The 25,877-nt window shown below is 36.0% G+C and overlaps 1 protein-coding gene across 1 annotated transcript in view; it reads left to right on the top strand.

The window, feature by feature from the left end:
• Positions 1-25,877, top strand: part of SDCCAG8 (SHH signaling and ciliogenesis regulator SDCCAG8) — a 285,884-nt gene that overhangs the window by 74,739 nt on the left and 185,268 nt on the right. Inside the window, 2 exon segments of the mRNA XM_036753380.1 lie at positions 5,501-5,635; positions 10,437-10,553. Coding sequence (XP_036609275.1) covers positions 5,501-5,635; positions 10,437-10,553 — 252 coding nt within the window.

Genomic DNA, 25,877 nt, shown 5'->3' with positions numbered 1-25,877 from the left:
TATTGCATTCTCCAAAAAAATAACATTCTGCAGTGGCCCATGATCATGGGTTCTTAGTAAGCTGTACTATAGGGGTGAAAGCTCCAGCAGGTTTTCCTGTTGGAAAGGCTTCAAATTCCAACTGCTGTAAGAAGATTCACCTCCCCGAGAAGAGAAGCTTATCGAGGAGGCTGACCACACCAAGTTGTAAAACCAAGAAAAAATCAAAATGGGACAGTTTTCTCCATTCTCCTTCCTACCTCCCATTTGTGTAGGGACATTTGTAGAGTGACAGAGTGGAACAGAGGGCACTCAGAACCTTATTATTTGGAGACCTTCTATAAATTTAGTTGAAGAGTGTGTAATCTCAATGTAATATCCTTATTCAAAGGCCAATGAATCAACTACTGGAGGAACTGAAGTGTGCCATCATTTATGTTCTCACTATAATGAAGCCAGAAGATAAGAAGGTATCACAGCTAAATAGAGCATGATTTATAGACTTTCCTTAGAGAAGACGCGATTTCATCATACATTCAAAGGCAAAAAGAGAAATCATTTCCTTGATCGTTTCACTATATGGTGCTCATTATATGTATAAGCAAAAAGACTACCATGAGCATAATTGCAGCTTATCCAGCAGCATCTGTTTCAGAGAATGAATTATAGAAATTCTACAAATAATTGTATTGATAAGACTCCCCAAATTTGAAGTCAATATATGCTGCAATATTTAGCGACTTCAAAGCAAGGTGGGCAGAAGAGAGAATAGCAAAAAATGTGTTGTGAAAGTATGGCACAGGATCAAGAAGTGAGAGGCTAAAGGCATATCCATTACAGAAAAGCCCACACTTACATATGGTGAATATTTTATTCCAGAAGAGAGTCAGAAGCAGCTGTAAACGTTAAGCAAAAAAAAATCACGAAAATGAGACTGACTCTATTATGACAAACAGAAGAAAACTGATTGTTGATGTGGGAGTCATTTCTGAATTAGCCACCTCTAGTTAGACCATAAACTTAGAATTAACCATAAGCATAAAGAAGCAACTAGTTCATGCCTGATAAAATCAACACCAAATGAGAAAAAGAATAATGATAAAAATAAGATATCCATGCAGTTAAAATGACTGACTTGATTTAAACAAATTCTTGATACCAGAAATGTGAAATGGATAATGGCACAGACATTGGCATTAGCCACAACAATTTCCTAATGAAATTTACAAAACACAAAAGCGTTTGCCACACCACTGAAAAGATCACCTCAGCCAGCAGATGTGTGATCTTTCTGGTAGGCAATAAGATACACAGCCAAGTGCTGTGATAAGCAATGGACCCTTGGGAATAGCAGTACATTTCAGATCATTAATCTTCTTCCCAGCTAGCCCTTATAGCTGTCATCTGGGGAAGGACCTCTGAGAGAGAAAAGATCAGCCATCTCCACCAATTGCCAGCCAGTTGTCACACATAATGGCAGGCAAGGTGCCCTGAGGGAGAGACAACCACCACCTCCTTGACCACTATTTCCCTTCATGCAGACTGCCCAGAACCCTGAACCCAAGAACCTCAAACCATCATCTTAGTAGGCAGTCTCTCTGGAGATGAAGCCCAGCAACTGTTTCTGGGAAACTACAGCCACTGAAAATGGAGAAACTCCAGAGTCCTTAGCACTATTAAATGGTTCAACATAAGAAACTGATATCATTTTATCAGTGGAAATGAAATTGAAGAAGAGGCTTTAACACCTGCTTTGCCACTGTATCCTAAAAAGAATAGGATTTTTCCATCTGACTTGCAGCTGAAAACTTCCATGTATGTTGTCCCTCCCCCCATTAGAACGTGAGCTCCTTGATAGTAGGGGCTGTCTTACTTTTCTAGTTGTATCCTTAGCACTTAGCACAAGACTTGGCAGATAGTAAAGTTAAAAGAAGATAATTTCAGTGCTTTAATGGAACCATGATCTCACTAATGTGGGAACACTCTTTGCTAGTGAAAATCACATATTTTCTGCCAGTGCATAATCTCTATATTTTTCAGGTTGTATAATTTTTTGTTTTGTCTTTTAATTTTCCATACATAAATTCTTCCCAAGGGATCTACTTAACGATCTGGAGAGCTTTCTCTGGTTCTTTTAACATTTTGTGGGTACCAGTGCTAACACTCAGGCTGTCCATTTATTATTCTTTATTGCTGCTACACCTATCTCCTTTTCTCATCACACACATACTTGATAGCAGCTTTTTAAAAAATCTGGCTAATCATGAAACAGAATTGTAGAGGAAGAGAAAATATCTGAGGAAAGAAAATGAACTCAGTTTTGGATATACTGGTTTTTTCCCTTTTCTATTTTCCCCCTGAGATGTTTAGGAATCTATTTGTCTATAATAAAAGCTACTTATTTCCTATTGGCAATTTGGATATGTGAAGCTAATAATCAACAAACATTTATTATTTGTCTGTTATGTGCCATCTACAACAAATAGGACTTGATCTTGAGTTTTTGTCATTGTTTTGTTTGACCTGCAAAAGTAATTCATCAAGAGTCATACAGCTAGTATGTGTCAGAAGTAGGACCTGAACCCAGCCAGATCTTTCTAACTGGTCCTTATCCACTGCACCATGCTTCCTAGCACATAGTAAGCATTTTATCAGGTTTATTGAATTGAATTGTATTCTTTTGCCAGGAAAGTGGATCTTGACAATAACCTCTGGTCAGAACACAAGGAAGAATTAGTTTAAAAATGCGTATCAGCTTCTCCTAGCCTGATTGTTCTGTCTGAACTCTCTGCCCCTGTCAAGGTAAAGGACTTACCTGATGCCGGTGTTCTGGAAATCCAGCAGTGCTGCAGCTGTGTTTCTTACTTCTGTCCTGGCAACAGATGCAGTTGGGCCACCTCCTGTGGCTTCCACATTGTTGGTTTCCAGATGGTAGAAATGGAGAAAAAGAGGGTATGACAACAGGAAAGGAGACCTCAGGAAGTGGATGCTAGGAGAGAGCAGAGAAGAAGTGGGCTGGAAAAGGCCCTGAGTGGCAGAGGGGAACGGGCAATGGGGAGGATCACTGGCAAGGAAGGAGAAGTTAGTTATGCGCTTTAGTTTATGGCTGACACATCATATACGACTCATAAAATAAAAATTTTAACATAGTGTCTTTGAAAAGAACATAACATGTGTTTAACCACAGATTGTCCCAAACAAAGGAGATATAATTTACACTAGTTGGCAATTAAGATTTGCTGCTGTTAGGTAGCAATGGATAAACTATAATTTATGCTTTTATAATAGTAATGATCATGAACTTATTTTTTTAAGGAAATGAAAAAGGTGCCACAGAAATCATTAGAATGTTTGTACTATAGACTTTATCGAAAGACAGCGTGGTGTAGTAGTGGATAGAGAACTGGCCTTAGAACCAGAAGTCCCACTTCTGACACATATGTCCCATTCTCCTCCAATCTTCAACACCTCCCTAACAATTTCTTCCTTTTCTACTACCTTCATACAAGGCTGAGTCAACACCATGGTAAAAAATAAACAACCTTCACTAAATCGAGCCATCCCCTCCAACTATGCTATACCTTTCCTCCTTTTTTTCAAGCATACTCCTTGAGAAAGCTGACTTTATTCACTGTCCCCACTTCCCTCACTTTTCAGACTTTTGGATTCTGGCCTTCCACCTCCTCACTCAATTTCGAACTCCACTTTCCTAAGTTATTGATGATCTCTTAATTGACAAATTTAATCATCCGTTCTTAGTCTTCAGTCCTTCTTGACCTCTCTGCTACATGTGCCACCATTGACCACCCCTTCCTCCTCTTCTCTGGGTTTTTGTGGTACTCTTCCTTCCTGGTTCTCCTCCTATCTGACCATTCTCATTCTTTCTCCTCTCTCTCTCTCTCTCTCTCTCTCTCTCTCTCTCTCTCTCTCTCTCTCTCTCTCTCTCTCTGTCTCCCCTCCCTCCAGCCCCCCATCCGCCCTACTCCTGCCTAGGTTAATGATCATCTTTATTCATACTATTTTCAGATCCCATATTAGAATGTAAGCTCATTGACAGTAGAGATTATTTTATTCTTTTGCTTGTGCCTCAAGTGCTTAACACAGTGCCCAGAACATAACAGGTACTTAATTTTTTTTAATTAATTAAATGACCTGTATTGGTAAAGGGAGTTTTCTCACTCTGGAAGTCTCCTATGCCAACCAATGATAACTCTGTGGGCTATTTCATATGTATGTATGTATGTATGTATATGTGTACATATATATGTATTTTACATATGTCTATATATAAAATTATATGTGAACCATATAAGTATTTATATGTATATCCTCATTTCGCAGATGAGAGGACACTGACATTCAAACCGATGAAATAAAATGACTTGCCCAGACTTACCTAGTAGGTTAATGGGTGAGCTAGAAGTAGAATGAAGGGCGTTTGACTCCCAAGTCCTTTATTTTAATTCATCATATCAGGCTGTTTCAGTTATACTCTGGTCACCTGCAGTTTATAAGGATAGTGTTGCACAAAGATTGCATGCAGATTAAGTATTTTGATGATGAAATGAACATTTACACATAAAAGTTGAGTTCTTCACAGTTCTCTCAAAAAAATAATTCCTAAATGACTCTTAACACACATACAAGCCACTTTACCCCTATTATTTCTATTTGTATCAACTTTGCATTCACAGGGGAAATATTTTTACTGTTTTTAATATTAAAATTTTAAATATTTTTAGCAAAAATTGGTCTAAATGTTCTTTTTGGGGTGAACAAAATTATGCAGTTACGATTTGTCATTGTTACAGATTTATTGTCTGTTCAGTGGTATAGTATGACAGTGCTTTCACTGCACAAATAAAAGGTAATTTTTTCTTATATTTCTTCTTCTGACAAAAGGTGATTCTTTTATATAGCTAGTACAGATTAGATTCTAAAATCCTACCAGGTAAATATAGGACAGTTTGAGTTGAAGGACAAGATAAAACTGTTATGATAAATGTTAACCTTTTCTTAAAAAACTTTAAGCTATAGACCAAAAGATGAGTATTCCCAGTTTACCTGTTTACATGAGAAGTCTTAATTATGAAGTACCACAAAGATATGCCCATATTTTTAAGATCTGAACAAGGTGACCTCTCTGGACCCTTCTGACAATTAGGTTCTGTAATTCCTAAACCTGATGAAACAACATGTGAACCTTGATGTCTATGAAGATCCTTGGGGATCTCCTCTGAGGGAGAAATGTCTAGTACTTATTTTAGATTTAGACTAAAAACAACGCAGCTTCTAAATGGGGGCATAGGCCTGAAGAATAAGTAAGAGTCATAGCACACAGTATACATCTTGGACAAGTAGGGGATAAATTAATGCACCTGATTCCATGAGAAGTTGTAATTGAGAAATAACACAAAGGTACACCCTGATAGTTGGACTGAGCCTTTATTTTATTAAAAAAATGTATGGTAGTTTTTCATTTGAGTGCCTTTTTACTCAGAGATTTTCTTTCCTTTTGCAGATGCTTGCATTATCTCAGAACATGGCTGACCTAGAAGCTCAGGTGGAGAAAGTTACAAGAGAGAAGCTGTCAATAGCTAATCAATTGGAAGAAGCTCAGAAACAGCTGGCTTGTCATGACACGGACCTCACAAAAGTAAAAATAGGTTCTTGGGGGGAGGGTCACTGAAATAAATATCCTTATCACTATAAAATTAAACTATGTGGCTTTATCTCATTGACATTGGAAATAATTAATACATACTAAGAAAATATGATTAATTCAAAATGAATTTTTGGTAAAGCATTTTAAAATGAACCAGAAAAATTATTTTGCCAGAGATTTTCATCCAACTTTCAAAGTACTTTTAATAATTTGCTGTGTAAAATTTTGGAAATATACTTAATATATTTACTTCCAAACTCTTGATCATATACTAGAAAAATTATTTACTCTCCTTCCTCTTCTTTTCCTTACAGACATTTTCACTAGTTTGTAGTCACTGGTAATATTCTAATATTATTTAGTTTAATACCTAGTTAAAGGATATTGCCTATAAAAACACCTAGATCTCTCCCATCCTTAAAAATACCCTCATTAGACAGTCCCATCCCCTCCAAGCTATCCCTGTATTTCTTTCCTCCCTGTTACAGCAAACTCTTAGAAAAAATTATCTACACCCAATTTTGCTTTCTTTTCTTTTACTCACATTTCAAACCTTTGTAGTCTTACTTCCAAACTTATAATTCAACTGAAACAGCTCTCTCCAGAGTTACCAGTAATGTTTTAATTTCCAATTTGGGTGGTTGTTTCTCATTCTGGATATTTGTGACGTTGCTCTTTCTTAGTTTTCCTGTCGACTGACTGCTACTTCTCAGTTTCTCTTTCTAAAGCATCCCTATATCTCACTTTCTAACTGTGGGTGTTACCCAAAGACCTGTTGTGGATCCTCTTCTGTCTATAATCAAGGTCACGGCTTCCATGAATTTAATTATTTCCCTGTAAATGGCTCCCCTATCTAAATATATTGTCCTGCTCTCTTGAGCTCCAGTCCTACATCTCTAACTGCCCGCTGAACATTTTGAATTGAGTATCTCTTTAGTGTCTTAAACTGAACATGGCCGAGACAGAGCTCATTACCTTTTATACCAATCTCACATCATTCCTAATTTTCCCTTTTTCTTTCAAGGGTACGATATGTTTCTAGTCACCTAGGTGTGTAACCTCATTGTCATACTTGATTCCTCTTTTTCAGTTTCCCCACATATGCAATTCGTTTCCAAGTCTAATCATATATGTCTCCACATGTCTCATTCATCCCCTTCATTTTTTAGCTGCAGCACCATAGTTGAGAGCCTCATCACTTCTCATATGAATTCCATTGGGCTCCCTGCCTCAAGGTTTTCCTCTCTCTAATCCATCTTCCATACAGCTATCCAAGTGATTTTCTTAATGTACCAGAATGACCAAATCCCTCCCCATCGCGATTGAACTCCAGTGGCTCCTTGTTACCCCAAGCACCAAATATAAATTCCTCTTTTGGGTATTTAAGCACACCACAGTTTAGTTCGCAGCCTACTCTTCTAATATTATTATATGTTACTCCTCCTCGTGCTCTTCGTGTTCCAACCAGATTGATGTTACTGTTCTTCACACACACAGCATTCTGTTCCACTTTTTCCACAGATGGTCCCCTATGCCTGGGAGTCACGCCTTCCTCAACTCTGCCTTGTAAAAACCCTAGTTTGCTTCAAGTCTGCACTATGGAATGTCTTCTTCTACATGAAACCTTTCTTGATCTGCATAGCTGCTAGTTCCTCCTCACCAAAAATTACTTTTTATTTGTGTCAAATTCCCCTTCATGTGTATGTGATGTCTCCCCCAATAGAATGTAAGCCTGCAAGTAAGAGTGGTTTCATTTTTGTCCTTGTATCTCCAATGCCCTACATGATGCCTGGCACCTCATATACCCCACACAAATGCTTGTTGATTGCTTGATTTGGGCCCTGAATTCTTCAATGTTTGTTTCAGTGTCTTAAATGAAGTTAAAGATGATATGTTTATGGAAATCGCAGATGACACAAACCGTTAAATGGACGGCAACATCTGGATCCAAAAGGATCTCAGTAGATTGTAATGATGGACTCAAATAAAATGAAATTTAATCAAGATAAGTTTAATTTATGATATTTGGGTTCAAAAAAGCAATGTTACAAATAAAGGATGGGTATAGGGGGGGAACGTGGGAAGGCAAGTTAGCCAGCAATTTATAGTATTCTGTAACCTCAGTATATGTTACCAGAATGAAACAGCTGCCAAAAAGCTAATTGGTTTTAGTCTGAATTAATGTAAATTTAATATCCAGAAAGAGAGAGGCAGAGTTATGACTAGAATGGAGCCATTTGGGCTTGTTCCCAGGGTGGTAAATTTACTGGTGGCCATGCCTACTTCCTCCCCAGAAGCAGCCAGTCCTTTAGCAATGTTGAAAGCCAAGTGGTGTGCTAGTACATTGCTTCCTCTTCCCTCAACTGCCTGCTGCTCGCCTCAGGCACCAAAATTGCAAGTTTGACCTCTGGCGATAGGTGATAGTTCTGTCATTCTTTAATGGATAGAGCCACATCTAAGCCACTGTGTTTAGTACTGCGTGCTACTTTTTTTAGGAAGGACATTGACAAATGGAGAGAATGATAGACTATACCATACAAGGATTAATTGAAAAATGTTTAGTCTGGATAAGAAAAAGCTAGCTAGGGCCCGATAACTGTCTTCAGATGTTTGAAGAAAATGCATTTTTAAAAAGTGAAAGACAGTTTAGACTTGTTCTCACTGATTCCATAGGGCAAAATGAGGAGCCTGTGGGTAGAAGCTGGGATCAGATTTTTCCTTAATTTAATGAAAAATTTTCTAATAACTTAATGATAGTGAAAAGTAGAATGGACTACTTCAGAGCATGGCGGGTGTCTCATCACTTGTGGTCTTTAGGTCCAGGTCTGAGGCCAAATTTTTATGGATGTTGTAGAGGGGATTACTATTCACAAAGAGAAAGTTCTATGAATCACCATCACACTCTTGAGGTTATTTTTTGAAATACAAGTTGTGTATCTTGATTTCTAGTTGTGGAGTGGCTTATAAATCTAGGTGTCTACATTCCTATGTAAAAATAGAATTTAAAATTCCCTTTTCATGGTTCCAATCCAAAATTATTTCAAAAGTGTATATTCTTCAACACTACATTTTTACTATCTTGTGTTTCTTTAAATACTGACACATTTGTATGTCACTAATGCTTTATAAATAATTCTTTTAGGTGTTAGGTGAAAGTAATCATTATTTTTCTTCTATTTTCTTTGTTTTTAAAGAATTCTTGTCACATCCTAATTATTTGAGGCTTTTGTAAATGTTTATAATGTAGGTACATAAGCATGAAGAAGAAAGCTGGACAAATTCTGTCCAGAGAGGTTAGGATTGGTCATAAGAAATTTTAATGTAGTTATTATCATTTAAATTGTATAATATTGTTTAAAAGTTTATATTTAAACATTGAGACCATAGCAAATAATGGCTTTCAAACACCCTGGTTTTCTGTATTTTTAGGTTTTTCTCTTACCTTAGCACTCTTAATTTCCTGTTTAATGTTTGAGATTGAAAACTTTCTGTAAAATCCTCAACTTTTGTGCTGAACATTTCCAACTCTCATAGATTGAAGGCATTTAGTGAATTGAAAATAATACTTCTAATAATTTAATTCTTGCCTTTGGTTTCTATGGGCCAATAGTTAAGAATCTATTATTGATTCTTTCCCCTATCTTGTTACTGATCTTCATATTTCAAAAGGAGGAATAGTTTATAGGACTTTTTCTTCAATATTTATTTGACAGGAAAACATGAAGATCTTCTAATGTCATAAAATCAAAGTAATATCCATAAAATTTATCTTTTGTGGAAATGTTGAACTCAAAGTTTGCATAAAAAGTAATTATTAAATAGAAATGACATGATTAGAAATAGCCACGATAATTTTAAATGTAATAAATTTAAAATATAATTGTTAATGTATTGGATTATACTATCATTGTTTCCCTGGTATTTCTTAATTTGCATTTTGCATCTCTTTAAAGGCCATAGGGAAATTAAAATGTAAATATACAGAAATTATAGAGAAAGATATAAACTGCACCATTAATGAAATATTTTCCTGTTTAATATGGCAAAAAGCTATTTATTGAAACAACATCTTGCACAAATGCTATTCAAAATATTTTCCATAACAAGTATATTATTGATGCATTCTCTTAGTTGTGCTCTATTTCTGTTGAAGAAGATTCTTCGTTAGATAGGTTCCCAGCAATTAAGTTATTATTTACAAAACATAATGCTGTAGTAAATTTTAAGCTGTTACCAAAGATAAAAGTAGATAACTAAATCCTGGCATTGTACTCTCAAGTAGCAGAAAAATGTAGATAAAAATTTAAACCTTTAGCTTTACAGTTTTTTGCTTTTGAAATTTAAATCAAAATAATTTTTAAAACAACCCTTAACTACTCAAGTGTTGGTGGTAATTCTGTAATGTACAATTATTATTCAACCATACTGATTTGAAAAAGAAAACAATTTTTAAATATTATTGTTAACTTGATTCAAGTTGAAAGTTGCATTTTGGGAACATAATATATGGAGCTATTTTATAATTTATTATCATTATGATGAACTGAAAATTACAAAATGAATGTTGGGAAAGCATCAACTTCAAGTCCCAGTTTTCTTATTTGCAAAATGAGAGGCATGTTCTAGGGGGAGGTTCAAGGCCTCTTGCAGTAAAATGCTCCAAGTCGTTCTGAAATGTAGAGGTAGAAGTGTACTTATTTTAAATAGCCTCTAGGGGGCACCAAAAGATCTAATTGAAAGCATCCCCAATAGATTACATGTTAAATACCATGTTGTCTCTGTAATCTAACAGGTGTGTGGAGAAATGCGCTATCAGTTGAATCAAACCAAAATGAAGAAGGATGAGGCAGAAAAGGAGCACAGAGAGTACAGAACAAAAACTCTAAGGGAGCTTGAAATTAAAGACCAGGTAAGACATGATACTGGCATAACTTTGCAGTTATTAAAGACATTACTAGAATTATTTCTAAAGTTAGAATTATTCATGTTTATGGTAATTCATTATAAGAGTATCTCTCAGTGGCAACAGGCCAGCTAATATGATTCATTCATAATAGCAAAATATTATTTATTACCTTTCACATGAAGTGCTGTGAACACAACCACTTCGTCTGTCTATCTATCTGTTAAACACATTCTCAGTCATAAATGTACATTTGGGTATGTATACATCTAAAATAAAAGAGTATGCTAATATATTTTTAGTATAATAAATATTCCTATACCAATGTCTTCTGAAAACCAACTGGAATGAATTTTTAGATTTATTGAAAAGTTTAAAATTTGTAAGACAAGATGAGGTGATATGTAAATATGTCAATCAAATTGATTGCTGGCAGTGTGGGAACCAATTTTGTACATTAGATAATCACATAGTACTTTAGTTTAAGAAGCTTTGAAATACTGTAAATATGAGAAGGAACTGATACTGAAATTCCAATTTAAACAGATATTTTACTGTTGTTACTTTTATTGAATGAATGTGTCTATACCAATTTTAATTCATAAGAGAGAGATGAAGTTTTCAGGGAGACATCTCATTGGCTGACTTCTGATTATTAGTTTTTATGTTTCAATATGGAGTATTTTAGGTACACACTACTCTTTATATATACTGTAATCATGTGAATATTTACATAATATCATTTGGTCTTCATAAAGAAAAACAGGATGCATAATGATCATTTTATAATCAGTTTTACATTCTGAGTACAAGTGTTTTAAGTCATCATTACTTATCATAGGTATTAGAAGAGGCGAACCCCAGTAAAAAAATTTCCAGATCTATGGAAACATGGATATATAAAAGCACAACTATATCAATAATTTTTATATCTTTGACTTTTTATCCTTTTAATAAAATAAACTGGAAAATATGCAGGTTAAGTGAAGAAATTGGACATAAAACGTCTACCAAGTCTTAATTGAGAATTTATATGAAATCTGTGCTATTGAATTAAAAATATAAATAATCCAAAAGAAAATAATGCACTTTTATACTTAAATCAGTAAAATTATTACTGGGGTTTTCTTAAGGATAACCTAAATTAGGCAGTGAAAATTATTTTGGAAAGAGCAGTGGACATGAAAGTTACAGATTGTTGTGTGACCCTAAAAGGTCACATGCCCTCTCTGGAACTTAGTTTCCTTATCTGTCAAATATAAAAAATAGAAAAGATGATCAGTAAGATTTTTTTAAACTTTGAAATGCTATAATTCTCCATAAAGATGTCTTTGAATCTATTTTTAGCGGATCCAGTGGAGGGTATGATATTTAGTAGAATTCTTTTACTAGGTTCTTAAGGCCTAGTGAGGTTGAAATAAACAGGAGGAACTCTTATTTTCTTCCTTTGGAAAAAAGAGTCGTATCGTCCCGGCGTGCTTTTTAACTGGAAAATTTAAAGTTGAGGGTTTTTTTTCGTTATATTACCATTGTTCATCTCAGACAGCATATTCTAGGCATAGTATTTTAGTCTACCTATGAAAATGTAACAAAGAAAATTCTCTGTTACCTTGCATACTATTAATACCTTGTCTCTCCCACCTGTTATAAACTTCACTGTCGTGGCATAACTAGATTATTAATAGCTATATCCCCTGTAGCAATTTACACATCATATTATAACTGGTACATAAATCACATTTTTGAGGATGAAATTTCAGAATAAAAAAATAGTTTAAAGTGTTCAGATTTTTTAATCGTGTACATTCTTAACCCTTAGAATTATTTTTAAAAAGTAAGATTTTAGATAGAAATTCTACTCTCTAAGAGGCCATGGCATTGAATATAAAAACCCTCACACAGTAACGAGGGTGCATTGTTCTGTATCTTTAACAGAATGTTAAGAAATCTCGCAGGTACTTGTTGTCACCAGCATTCATTGAATAGACTTTTTAAAAGGCGGTGGTGTCTTATTTCTGAATAGTTTGGAATGGCAAGTAGCATTTGTTCTTTGGTCTTTCAGCCATGACCCGACCTTCTGGCTATGAGACCAAAAAGGTACTTTCCATGGCTTCCATCTGCACACAGGAGACAAATTTACATTTGACTTTTAAAAGTTGGATGTATCATAACTGAAACACTAATACCTATTACAAACAAATGTTTGTTTTCCATTCATTTTTGTTCAGCAAGAAAAAACTTTTCACTTTACAAATGTGGCTACAATTTTTTGTTATTACTTTATTAATTTTCCAGATAATATGAATTCTTATTCAAAAGTAGGAAGGATGAAACCTGATTATGTCACTGAGGTATAGTGAAAATGAGACTTTTGTGGTGGATGGGTGGGTGTGTGCATATGTATTAAATAGGGTAAGTGTTAGAACATTGTATTCATTTTCCTTCTAACCAGAGTTAAGACTTCAATTAGAAATAAAGGTTAGAAGAGCAGCAGTGACAGTGCATCTCCCCCTTCCTTTTTTTCCCCATATTACGATAGGAGCTGATGGCCAGATTGTTCTTCCCATCAACCCCTTTGTATCTCTTCAGTTTACAAAGTTCCTGTCAACTTCGTTGGATGCTTAATGCACAGAAAAGATATTTCATGCACAGGGAAATGAGAAATCTGGGCTTTCTTTTTTAATTAGGCTTTAATTTTATGTTTGTAGACAAGCTGTATAATTTTATATATTAGCCTGTATTGCGTGTGGTCATTTTCTATGTGAAATAAAGTGAAATTATAGTAACTCTCTCACACACCTTATTTGCTACAATACACAATTGGTAGTGTTATCATTAAACGCCATTAATTTTTTTTTTTAAGTCTTGAATCTGTTCCAAGTTGACAAGCTGTCCTATCAACAAGCTAAGGAAATATAATTTAGTCCAGTAGGGGGCTTTTGGGGGATGTGGTTAGTCTGCCGTTACTTCAGTTATAATCATATCTAGAGCGGAGATCCTTAGTGTCTGAAAGAAGCCCAAATACATGTTTAATTTGAGAGTCCTATGCTCCAGAGACTTAAGAACATTGCAAGAAATGATATCTCATGTTTTGGTTTTGAGAGCCTTTGTTGGCTCTCAGAATTGGATGACTATGAAATAGAGAAACGTATGCCAACACAAGGTATAATTTCGAACACCAGAATGGTGGAACTGTCTCTGTTCTATCCCTATGACTCCCAAGAAACTAGCTGGGATCATGCGAAGCAGAGTGGAAGACCAGTTCTTGCTCCTTCTCTTCACTTTGGTGAATAGCAGCAGTGATAGGAGGGTCGGGATTCTTTTATGCATACAAATGCACATACTCTCCCATGTCCATGATGCTTCAGTAAGAATTTTAAAAAGATATTTTCTAAGGTCTCCTTTATTCATCAGGGACTGGATTTGGCCTTGACCTTTGGGCTTCAGAATCCACTTGTGTATAAACTAGGACTTGTTCGGGACATAGCAGATGCGTTATATGGCACAGTCACCAGCTTGTTCAGCTTGTTGTACTATAAAATGGGAAAATGACTGGCTATAATATCCTCATTTATATATCAATAAGGAATGGTTTGGCTTTGACTCAGTTCAGGATGGAGAAAGTACCACTAAGTTTTGTGTTTAGAATTTCATAGTTAATTTGCTATTACTTCAATCAGTGAATTTAAAAATGGGCTTAATATAACCATATTATGTGGAAATTACCACTTTTGGAGACATGATTAAAGTACAGAAGAAAGAAATAAATGGCAAAATTATATCAGTGTATTATAAATGTTGTTAATAGAAGTTTGGCAAGTAAAAGTGATGCATATGTATAAAACAAATGTAGAACAAAGTTTGTCAGTGAGAACAATAGCAGAAAAGGATGTGCAGATTATTCAGACCTACATTTGATGAAGCTCAGCAATTTGATACTAAAATGTAAAAAGTAGATTGTGTCCATAAAGGAATATTAGTGATAAGCCTGTGAGGTCATTCTCAAATTCTATTTTAATCATTGGATCCTTTGGATTCCATATTCTGAGGGCATGAGAAACTGGAAATTTTGAAGGAAGTGGGAAAAAAAACTAATTTAAGGCCAGGCAAGAAGTATGATAAAAAATAAAAGAACTATATATTTTTATTAGAAAATATCACAATATTACTCTGAAGTAGAGTTTAAGGCCTTAAAGCTCTATCTTCAATGTTGTAGAACAGAAACAGGATGACTTCTTCACAGCCAAAGAGAGTGATCAGTGTCTCATAGCTGGAAGGAACTTCCCCAGACATCTAGTCTAATCTATACCTAAAAAAATGAATTGTGTCTACAGGATACCTAACAAGGGGTGGTCTAGACTTGCCTTGAAGACCATCAGTAAGAGGGCTACCCGAGGCCTCCTGAAGTAGCACATTCAATTTTGAATAGAGTTATTTAGGAAGTTTTTAATTACATCAAGCTTAAAGTTGTTTCTTTGCACCTTCTACCCATTGCTTCTGGTTGTGTCTTCTGATGCAGTATATAGTACAATGGGTGGGAAAACACCACCCCCCTCCAACACTAACTGGAGTTAGAGGACGTGGGTTCAAATCTCCCTTCTTGTGATTACCACCTCTGTGTCTTTGGTGAAGTCCTTCTGAGTCCCACTTGCCTCGTTTGTAAAAAGAGGGGATTGGACCAGATAGCCTGAAGGTCTCTTCCAGTTCTAGAGCTATCTGACCTCAGTAGGAAAGTCTGTCAAATCATCTGTCACCTGCCAACCTCTCAAATACTTAACAGCTATGACCCGCATTGAGTTTTATTTTCTCAAAATATCTCTAGTTTCTTTAACTACTTTTCACTTGGCATGAGCTCAAGACCTTCCACCAACTTGGTGGTTCTCCTCTGGACACTCTGCAGTCTGTTGGTCTCTTCTACCTAAAATATGTTCAGGAACCTAATGAAAGATTTCAGCGATTGTCAGGCTAGAGCAGAAAAATAAGTTGAGGTTGGCAGTCTCACTATTCCCAGAGGCTGTGCTTATTTTGAAGCATACCTTTTTTGTACATAAGAGTAGATTTATGTTATTTGCTTTAACTTATATTTTATATTTTTGACTTCTGTGGAGCTTGTCATCCACGGAAACCCTCAACTCTCTTGGCAGGCAAACTGTTTTCTAGCTATGCCTCTGCTATCTTGTTCTCACGAAGCTAATACTTTACATTTTTCTTGATTAAGTTTTTTCTTAATTGATTTAACACTTACTCTAGCCTGTTAAGATATTTTTGAATTCTGATTCTGCCATCCAGCGTGTGGACTATCCTTCCCAGCTTTGTGGCACCTGCAATTTCATCTGTGCCTTTAAGTAACTGATAAAATTCTAAATAGGCCAAGCATACCTCCCTCAGCCACTCTACTGAAGATCCTTTCCCAGAATGACATCAGATCATTAAGGAGCCTTCTTTTTGTTCCTCTGTTTCAAGCAGTACAAGGTCTATCCATTGCTCCTAGCATCTAACTCTTAACTCCCTGTACATGAACTTATGGAAGAACTTCCTGATAGTAAAGCATTCCTGTCTATTAATTATGTCCTGCTCTGTAGAATTCCTTTTCCTGGAGTTTTTTGTTTCATTTTTGTTTTTTGAATAATAGGAGTGACGATCCTCATTCATACTGAGAGTGTTTGTGGTTCAGCAGGGAGGTATGGGAGATGGCCTAGATCAGTGGTGACAAACTTAAATAGAAACAGATCCCTGCCTGCCACATATTAACTTGGAAAACCACAAATTATCACTATATATTTTGTTAAACATTTTGTTTAAACATTTCCCAGTAACATTTTAGTCTTGTTTAGGCAGCATTAGGGCTGCAAGCCTGGGAGTTTGACAGCTCTGGCCTAGCTGACCCCTTGAGGCTCATATAGTTCATGGATTCTATAAACTTTCTGAATGTCATATAAGATATATAGTATATAAAAATAGTCTGTTAAACATAGATAAATGAATCATGACACTTCTCCCTCTTTTCCAGAACCTATAACATTATATTACACATTATTATAATTATATGTTCTATTATAATTATATAATGTAGTATAATTATGATATAATAATCATATAATAATGATATAATATAATTGTATATTAATAAAAGTTAAATAAAATTGAACTTCATTCTCTTGTTTGCTTCTAAGAGAGTCCTAGGCATGCTTGTGTGCAGGGGAGAAGAACGTAGTTATTGTATTGTAGTAAAGACAACATATCTGGCTACACCAAATGCTCCAGCAAAGAATGCCCTTCTGCCACTTCTTGCAGATGCATTTCTTTCTGCAGAATGGGATAGTGTCCAGTGAATCATACCTTTCACATGGCAGCACCATAACCAATTAATTTTGTATCCAAGGAAAAAAATATACAATCATATCACCCTAACCCTAATGAGTATATAAAGTTTAGGATAATACATACTATTTTATGTATTTTTATTTCTCTAATTGTGTGTGCTCAAGTCTTTATCCTTGTCATGGCACTAATAAGACTGGCCTTCTCCAGTTTGAAATGAAGACTATCAAGTGCTCTCTTCCATATCCAATTTCATTTTTGCATGGCTTGTGTTATTTCTTCTTTTTGTTCCCAATCAGTAATGGTTATTGAGTACTTACAGTATACAGAAGTAGGTGTTATGTGGAAATACGTATATATGGGAAAATAATTTAAAAATTGCAAAGTAACATCATATCAACAACTTAATATAGTACAACTTTGTGTAGGCTACAGCTTATAGTAGGGAGAAACTGGTTCAATGTGTGTGATGCAATAAAGCTTTTTTTAAAGCCTATTCTATATCCATATAATTAGAAAAATTGTTCCTATCACAGCCTAACCAAGGTAGAGTTTATTTTTATAGCATCTTCTCTAGTTTGCTTTAGGCTATGTGAATCAGCCTTTTTTTTTAAACTTGTGGTACTTCAGTTTGAATGGAATTGCCCAGAACAAGTGTACTGTATCAATTTATGCAGTTTTATAAAAAGTCTTAAGTTTTTGGAATTATATTTTGGATCTCGACAACTATCCAAATTACTATCTTCATTTATATTTACTCCCAGGAATAAACCACAAAATTACACTATCAACCTAGGGAATATATTGAGTGAATTGGCCTTAGGGAGCATGTTTATTTAAAACTCTTATTAATCACTTGTACAAAATAATTGAGAACATTGTAGGTATTCCCATTCAAAGGAAATGTAGTATATACAGAAATCACCATGTATGGAAACAACCAATTATGTAAATAATTATTTTGATCTGGCACTCAATACCCATTATATAGAAAAATGCCATTCCCTGAATACTTGTTTTAAAAAAAAACAACGAACGGGAAATACTCCTTTGCTGCCTAAACAGGGCTGTTAAACAATTAAAGATGCAAGCAGGGAACAAGGAAAATGCTTAAAACTAAGGGCCAGTGCACAGTTTAAGTATTTAAAAGAAAGTATTTGTCTTGGAATATACAACCTGAATTTAAGAGGATCTTAAGTTAGAGGTAACTTTAAGTGCTTATGTTCTTTTCATGTCACTCCAACCACAAGGATTTCTCTAGTATCTATTATTACTAGTAATAGCATATAGTAACTTTCACTTTAGTAAAATTCATATCAGGTGACTTCTTCAAGATTCACTGCTTTTTAAAAAAATAAATGTTATAGATTTCTTTTCATATTACCTAAAGTTTCCCCTGTATCTAGCCCATTCTCCCTTCCTTAATGAACCATCCCATATGAAAAACAATTTTTTAAAGAAAAAGATGAAAAGGAAAAAAAATAGCAAAACTGATTATTAGATGATCTAAAAAAATTCTGAAAATATATGCCATGTTCCATACGCACGAACCACCCCTGCCTTTGCAAAGTAGTATAAGGAGGTGTCTTCTATCTTTGGGCTGGGGAGCATATTCTGTGCAATTTTGTATCATTCATTTTTTATTGTTTTATGGTTCATTTTTGAACTTATATTGTTTTAGTGCATTAATTGTTTTCTTAGTTCTGCTTATTTCATGCCGCATCAGTTTGTAAAAATCTTTCCATGATTCTCTGTATTCATTGTCATTTATTACAGCACAGTAATGTTAAATTACATTCATGTGCCATAATTTGTTTACTCATTTCCCAGGATCACCATTGTTTTCAGTTGTTTGCTCCCACAAAAAATGCTGCTATAAATATTTTGGGGTACATGGGCCTTTTGTCATTGATCTTTTTGGGGTATATGTGTGATAGCGGAGTATGTGGATCAAAGAGTATTGGCATTTTAATCACTTTATTTGCATAGTTCCATGTTGAATTCTAAAATGCTTTTACCAATTCACTACTCTACCAACAATACATTAGTGTGCCAATCTTTCCACAACCCTTCCAATATTTCTGTATTTTGTCATCTTTGTCAGTTTTCTGGATGTGAAATGAAACCTCAGGGTGGTTTGAATTTGTATTTCTCATATTATTAGTGATTTAGAGCATTCATGTGATTTTTAAGTGTAAATTTCTTCTTAAATCCTTTGACCACATCTCTATTGGTCTTTTCCCTCAAAGAACTCACATTCTAATGTGGGAAAAACATCATATTAATAACTAATGTACTTTCAAAATATACACAGAGTAGATGAAAGGTAACTTTAGATGGGTAGGTAAGGGGACCAGGATGGTCCAGGGATAGAAGGTGGTATATGATTTGAGCTTTAAGGAAAGCCTCATGACTAAGGAGTTAAGGAGAGAGTATTGCAGGCATGGGGGAGAAGCCAATGCAAAAGCACAGAAATGAAGATGAAGTGTCGATTGAGAAAAGCAGCAAGGTAACCTGTTATTGGGTGCGTGCGTGTGTTTGTGTCTGTGTGTAAGGAAGGCAGTAAAGTAAAAGAAGACTGGAAAGATAGGAAGGGTCCATATTATTAAGAACTTGACATGCTAAACAGAGGAGGTTATATTTGAGCCAGGAGGTAATATGGAGACACTGGAGCTCATTGAGATGATGATGGTGAAGTGTGTATGTGTGTGTGTCTGTGTCTGTGTCTGTGTGAGTGAGTGAGTGGGGGGGGGGGAGAGAGAGATGATCAGACCTATACTTTTAGAAAAGTTTGATAATTGAATAGAAGATGGATTGAAGTGGGAAGAAACTTAAGTCAGGGAGACTGATTAGAAGGCTATTACAAGAAGGCTATCCAGGTAAGAGATGACAAGAGTTTGAAATATTGTTATAGCTTTCCAAGTAGAGAGAAGAGGAGGTATACAAGAGATGTCCTGGAGGTATTTGGCAAGATTGGGCAGCTACATGGCGTGAGAGCATGGAGTTGAGGTTGACCCTGAGTTTGCAAGCTTGGGTGACTAGGAGGATAAGTGTTGCCTTTGATATAAATAGTAAAAGGGAGCAATTATGGGATAAAGATAATGAATTCTGGTTTGGACATGTTGAATTTGAAATACCTAGAGGACATCCGGTTTGAGATGTCTAAAAGGCAGTTGATGGTACTACGTACATACAGGGTGTTTCACAAGTTTTAGGGTAGTTTTATGCTTTAATAACCTGTGTGTACGGATATGTATGTATGTATATGCATATGTATGTATGTATATGCATACATATATGTATATACACATATGCAGGGTTTATTATAAATATAAATACATTTATATTAAATTTATATAATAAACATATAGCAGTCATCTCTACAACAATTGAGCCCATGGGATCTGATGCAATCACCAAGTGTTATGCTAAAAAAGCAGAGCTTCTGAACCTTTTTTGTGCCTTAGACATTTTGGGAAATTTGATGAAGCTTATGGACCACCCCCCGCCCCGAACAGTATTTTTCAATGAATAAAATGAGATATATAGAATTATAAATAAAATAAATTATATTGAAATAAATATGTAATTTTCCCCCTAGCTAAGTCCACAGAGCTCTTTGGTGAACCCCAGGTTAAGAGCCCCTGGTTTAGAAGGAAAAGAAAAGAGGGCCTAGAATAGAGCCTTGGCATACACCCATTGTTAGGGGGCATGGTTGAGTGATGAAAGAGAAAGCAAAGAATAATGAGTAAAGAATTAGTGTTGTCTACACAGATCAGGCTTTTAGAAGTCTGAAGTATTTTTTTTAATGTAAAAGGAGTGAAGTCTTTTATCTTCGAGTTAAAACGTTTTAACAGTTTTCATTAAAATATTTTATGAAGCCACCTTTTCTTCCCGTATTTATAAAACTCAGAATCAAAACTCTGAAATCTTTTACTTTGTATTACAGTAACCAATTCACAAAATTATTATTCTGAATGCTTCCATGTTTTGTCTCTAAATATTGAACTCAGTCAAGGCACAAGAATTGGCTTTTAAGTGCTACTGAGGAATGAGGGAAAATGGGGAAAACAGCAATATGAGAAAAGCTGAAAAAATCAGTGGCTTGTGCCCTTGATTAAGGCTGGGGTGCAGGGAGGAGGTAGACAATGGTGTGAAAAAATGCTATCGCTTCAGTTTGCCAGCCCTTTTCAGAGAAATTTTAGCTAGTACTTGAAGCACTCCACATAATAGCTCCACATATAACAAACAGAATGAAATGGTGTTTGGGGGAAAATAAGGCTAGTCATGATCACTTGGAGGTTTAAGTAAAAAAAGCAAGTTTAATAGAAGTCAGATTTTTCACAGTGCTAGGTTGGTTGGTTGGTTTTTCCTCCTCTGTAATGTTGGCTTGTTTTTATGGGGCAGATTTATAAAATGTAGCCTACATTTATAGTAATTCTCCACTTAGAAGGATAGTTGTGAAATGTGTCATTCTTGTGCTCCCACTTAGAGAGCCCAACTCTAACAATGGGCTGACATTGATCTCCCAGCCCTGTGCTAGGAAAGGTCCTTCTCTCCTCCCTGCTTCCCTTTGTACCCTCCTGTTGCAAATAAAGGGACCCTAGGCCACATAAGGACATGGTCTAACATAGATGATCATGAAAAATAATGTTAAATCTAGCAAGTGTATTCTTTGGCAGAATAAATTTTTAAAAAAACATAAGCAAAATTAAGAATGGAACAGCTGGTTTGCTCCTCTCAGTACTCAGAACGAGGTCTCAAGATAAAGACACACAGTCACACACCTCCCATCTTATCCATCCATTTAGATAGAGGTCATCTCTCATGGTCTTAAAGAAGAGGGAACTGCACATGTGGAAGACACAGGCTGCCACTGTGTAACAACCGCCACCTCTCCTTTCTATATTGGAGAGTCCCCCAAAATGCCTGCCACAGTCTGGGTGTGAAAACCTCTGTCCTCCTGTCTGAGGGCTGAACTGGAGTTGGTTTCCTTCCTCTGGGGCCAGAAAGAACTACAAAAGAGCTACGAATCCCAAGGAGTTGGTGGCTAGCTAACCTCTTGCCAGAGATGGTTACATCTGAATAAAAAGTTTAAAGATTGTTTTTATTAGATGATAGAGGGATTTTTTTCATCCAAGCAAGGGAGAGCAAATTTTATTTGATTCTCTTGTTTATGCTTTAGAAAAAGCTGACTGTGTTTCTTTGTGTAATAGTTGCCTTGGTTGCCCCTCTGGTGCTCAGTTCCCACTCTGCCCTTTTACCCCGCAACAATCTCCTTTCAGAAAAGTTCAAACTCATCAATAATAATTACTCACTTCTATATATTGCTTCAAGGTTTGTCAAGTGCTTTGCTCACATGAACCCTTTGTGAGTGGGAGCATAAGCATTATTATCTTTGTTTTACCATGAAGAAACCGAGGTTTAAAGAGATTAACTTGGCCCTGGTCAGTCACACAGCTTGTAAATCTTGACACTAGGATCCAAATCTAGGTCTCTTGTTAGAGTTCAGTGCTTTTTTGGGTTCATCATTTGTTTTAGTCACTACACATGTCTGTAGTGAAAAGAGAACTAATCAAAAAGCTTTAGTTTGCTCATTTATAATTTTAAAAAGTAGGGACAGGAAGGTGGCAGCTAGGTTAGAGCACAGGCCTTGGTGTCAGGAGGACCTAAGTTCAAATAAAGCCTCAGATGTTTACTATCTGTGGGACTCTAGGCAAGTCACTTAACCCCAATATTTACCCCCCCCTCAAAGAAAAGGAGTGGGGTAGGGTTGAACTTTAATGATCTTTGAGGTCTTTTTAGAAGTTTTCTGTGACTCCAGTTTGAGACCCGCATCTACCACTTCAGCTGGGTGCTCTCATGCAAGTTGCTTCAATTTGCCTGTCTTCGGTTACCTTATCTGCACATCACCAGGATGCTGGGCTAAGAGGATCTTTAGATGTTTCTAGCTCCATTGTATTATGATCCTTAGATGAGTCACATTAACTTATTTGTAATTTTTATTTAATGGGCACACTAAAGTAGGTTCATGCATGTTCAACCATCTTTGTTCATCCCTGGTGGTCCCTATAGCATGGCCATTCATAACTTTAAAAGACCAGAGGGAGCAGATTGGTCTAGACCAGAGGTGTCAAACTTCTATAGCTCAGAACCACATTAAAATGTAATTGGGAAATGTTTGAAAAAAATAACACAACATAGATAATGTTAATTTGTAGTTTTCTGAGTCAACAGGCTACCTACAGAATCTGTTTATGTTTGAGTTTGATACCACTGCTCCAAACCCAAGTATTTACTGGGGCTCCTTCCACTCCACCATGCTGCCTAACATTAAGGTGCACCTCTGTGGTGTGTTTTTATTGATTATGTTAAGCATCGCAATTACATTTTAATCTGGGTCTAGCAGATACACTGGAGTTTTGCCATGTGGCCTGCAAATTTGACACTTCTGGTGTACATAATTGATCTATTCCATTCAATTAACAAACATGTATTAAGTACCTTCTCTAGATACAAGGTACTATGCCAAGTCCTAGGGATTCAAAATAAAAATAAACAGTAATTGACTTGAAGAAGGTTTCATTCTTTGAGATTCATTAAAGAAATCATTAATAAGCTCATATTTGTGTGTATTCCCTTGTATTTGACATTAGGCTAAGTACCCATGGTAGGAGATAAAAAATAAAATACTGCCTATCCAAAGAACTTATAATGGATTTGGAATAATAACTAAAATGCAAAAAAAGAATATTATGCTAGCAGAAGAACTATACAAATGTGGGAGTGAAGAGGGCATTCTAGGCCTAAAGAGCAGCATGAGCCAGGAAGTGAGGGTCTGTTTGGGGCGGAGGACAGTGTAAGTACAACAGTCTAGTTTGGAGCTTAGTAATTGAGAAGGCAAAAAAGATAGATGGGAGGCATATTGTGAAGGGCCTTGCATGCCAGGACAAAAATTTAAACAGCCCTTAAAGCTAAAAGACCTATGATCCTCTGAATCAAGCTCTAATGGTGGGGTTCTAGGCATCAGCCAGCAGCAATTAGGTTTTCTAAGAGGTATGTCCCACTCTAGTTTATTCATTTTTTTTAAAATTGAGAATAATTATAATAGTTAGCATTGATACATAGATCTTTAAGGTTTGTAAAGTGTTTTACACATATCTCATTTAATCCTCCCAACAATTCTGGTAGGTAGTTGCTGTTATTATCCACATTTTAGAGATGATGAAACTGAGACAAACACAGGTTAAATGACTTTCCCAGGATGGCACAGTTACCAAATGTCTGAATCAAGATTTGCACTCGGGTCTCCTTGATTCCAGATGCATTGCTCTACCCACCGTGCCACCTGCCAGCCTATCATAGAACAGAGGCAGTAAAATGTGTTTTGGATAAATTAGCAAATATATATGAAATGAGGAGAAGTATCATGGTTTTTAGTTGTGTGATTCCTCTGTGCATCCGCAAGTTTTTCAGACCTTTCGTTAAGTGACCCTATACAACCAAAAAGTTTGTGTGGAATGTTTTACAAATTACCTGTTCGTTAGGTCAGGGGAAGAAGTGTTATTCTTTTTGTAAAGGAATATGTTTTATAACACTGAATAAATATAAATATTATCTTGTAAAAATCCTAATTTAACTTTTATATTTTATAAAATTAACTGCTTTACTAAGGAGGGTTTTTCTAAAGTTACACCTAAATTTCTTCTTTTTTTTTCTTTACCTAAATACTTGGCAATAGTATGGAACACTTAAGTTTTATTTAAAAATATCTCCTTGATATATAAATCTTTAGCTTGATAGCCTTAAATAAATAGCCTTGACATTTTAACTTTTAAGATGTAGGAAAAATGTTAATGATATATTCACTAGATCATGGACTGAGAGTTGGAAGGGGTCTCACTTTATTATAGACAGGGACCTGAGGCCCAGAGAGTTTAAATAACTTGTCCAAAGTCACATAGCTATTAAGTAGGAGAAGCGGGATTCTGATTCTTTGATCTCAAATTCAGAGATTTTTTCCATTGTGCCACAGAGCTGGGAAAATTAGAGAAGGCTTCATGAAGTACCTGAGCAATGTTTTAGAAGAAGAGGATTTCAATGGGAAGGGATGAGGAAAATATTCCAGGCCTTTGGGGTTGAAGTGGGGCAGAAGGCAGTGTTGCCTTTGCAGAGGGACCAAGGCATCAGTGCCAGGCAGGGTCAGATGGTTTTCTGAGTGAAAGGAGTAATGTGAAATAAAAATGGAAATGTGGGTTGGTGCCAGTTTGTGGACATATGTACCTGCCTCTCCTCTCGGAAATCATGTAAGTTCACTTACCAACATGAAAGAGTTTTCATTAACTTGTGGGGTGGGGGTGGGACAGGTAAGGAGCGGACTGGTGGGAAAGCCAGAAGACACTGGGAAGGTAAAAGAGATAAACAGAGAAACTTTCTGGAGTATAAACAAGAAGTAAAACAAGACTGAGTCATCAATCAGTGGGGATGCGGATCTTGAACCGGGAAGTAGATGAGGTAGCCCTGTTGAGGGCATCTCTTGTGTCTTCTCTCATCTGACACCACCATCATCATCATGCAGGCCTTTGTTGCCTCATGCTTAAACTATTTTGATGGCCTTCTTTGAGAAGAGATCTTCTGATTGACTGCCTTCCTTCTCCCGTTGCCCACATTCCCCAAGAGAAGGTTGCTATGAGCCAGGACCACAGCTCTCCTCTGCATCAACAAGACCTTTCTCTGCCAGACCTTCCATCTCCTCCTATCCCTGCCCCTAGAGGGAAGAGGAAGAGAAATGTCAGTGGAGAGTGAGATTTTCATCTCTTGATGTACCATCCCCTGCCTAATTTCTAGTCTTTGGAATGAAGAGGAGTTGTGGAATGAAATTTCCATCTGACCCTGTATTCATGGTCCATTTATCTCTGTGTGCTCTTCAGCATCCTCTTGGAAGAAGAGTGTTACCTCCTACTTATTAATGAACATTTTCATACCTGATCACATCTGACATATCTCAGT

This window comes from Trichosurus vulpecula, chromosome 4, assembly GCF_011100635.1.
Source record: "Trichosurus vulpecula isolate mTriVul1 chromosome 4, mTriVul1.pri, whole genome shotgun sequence".
NCBI lineage: Eukaryota > Metazoa > Chordata > Mammalia > Diprotodontia > Phalangeridae > Trichosurus > Trichosurus vulpecula.
Note: the sequence above shows the minus strand (reverse complement) of the source record. Positions and strands in the feature narration are given on the sequence as shown.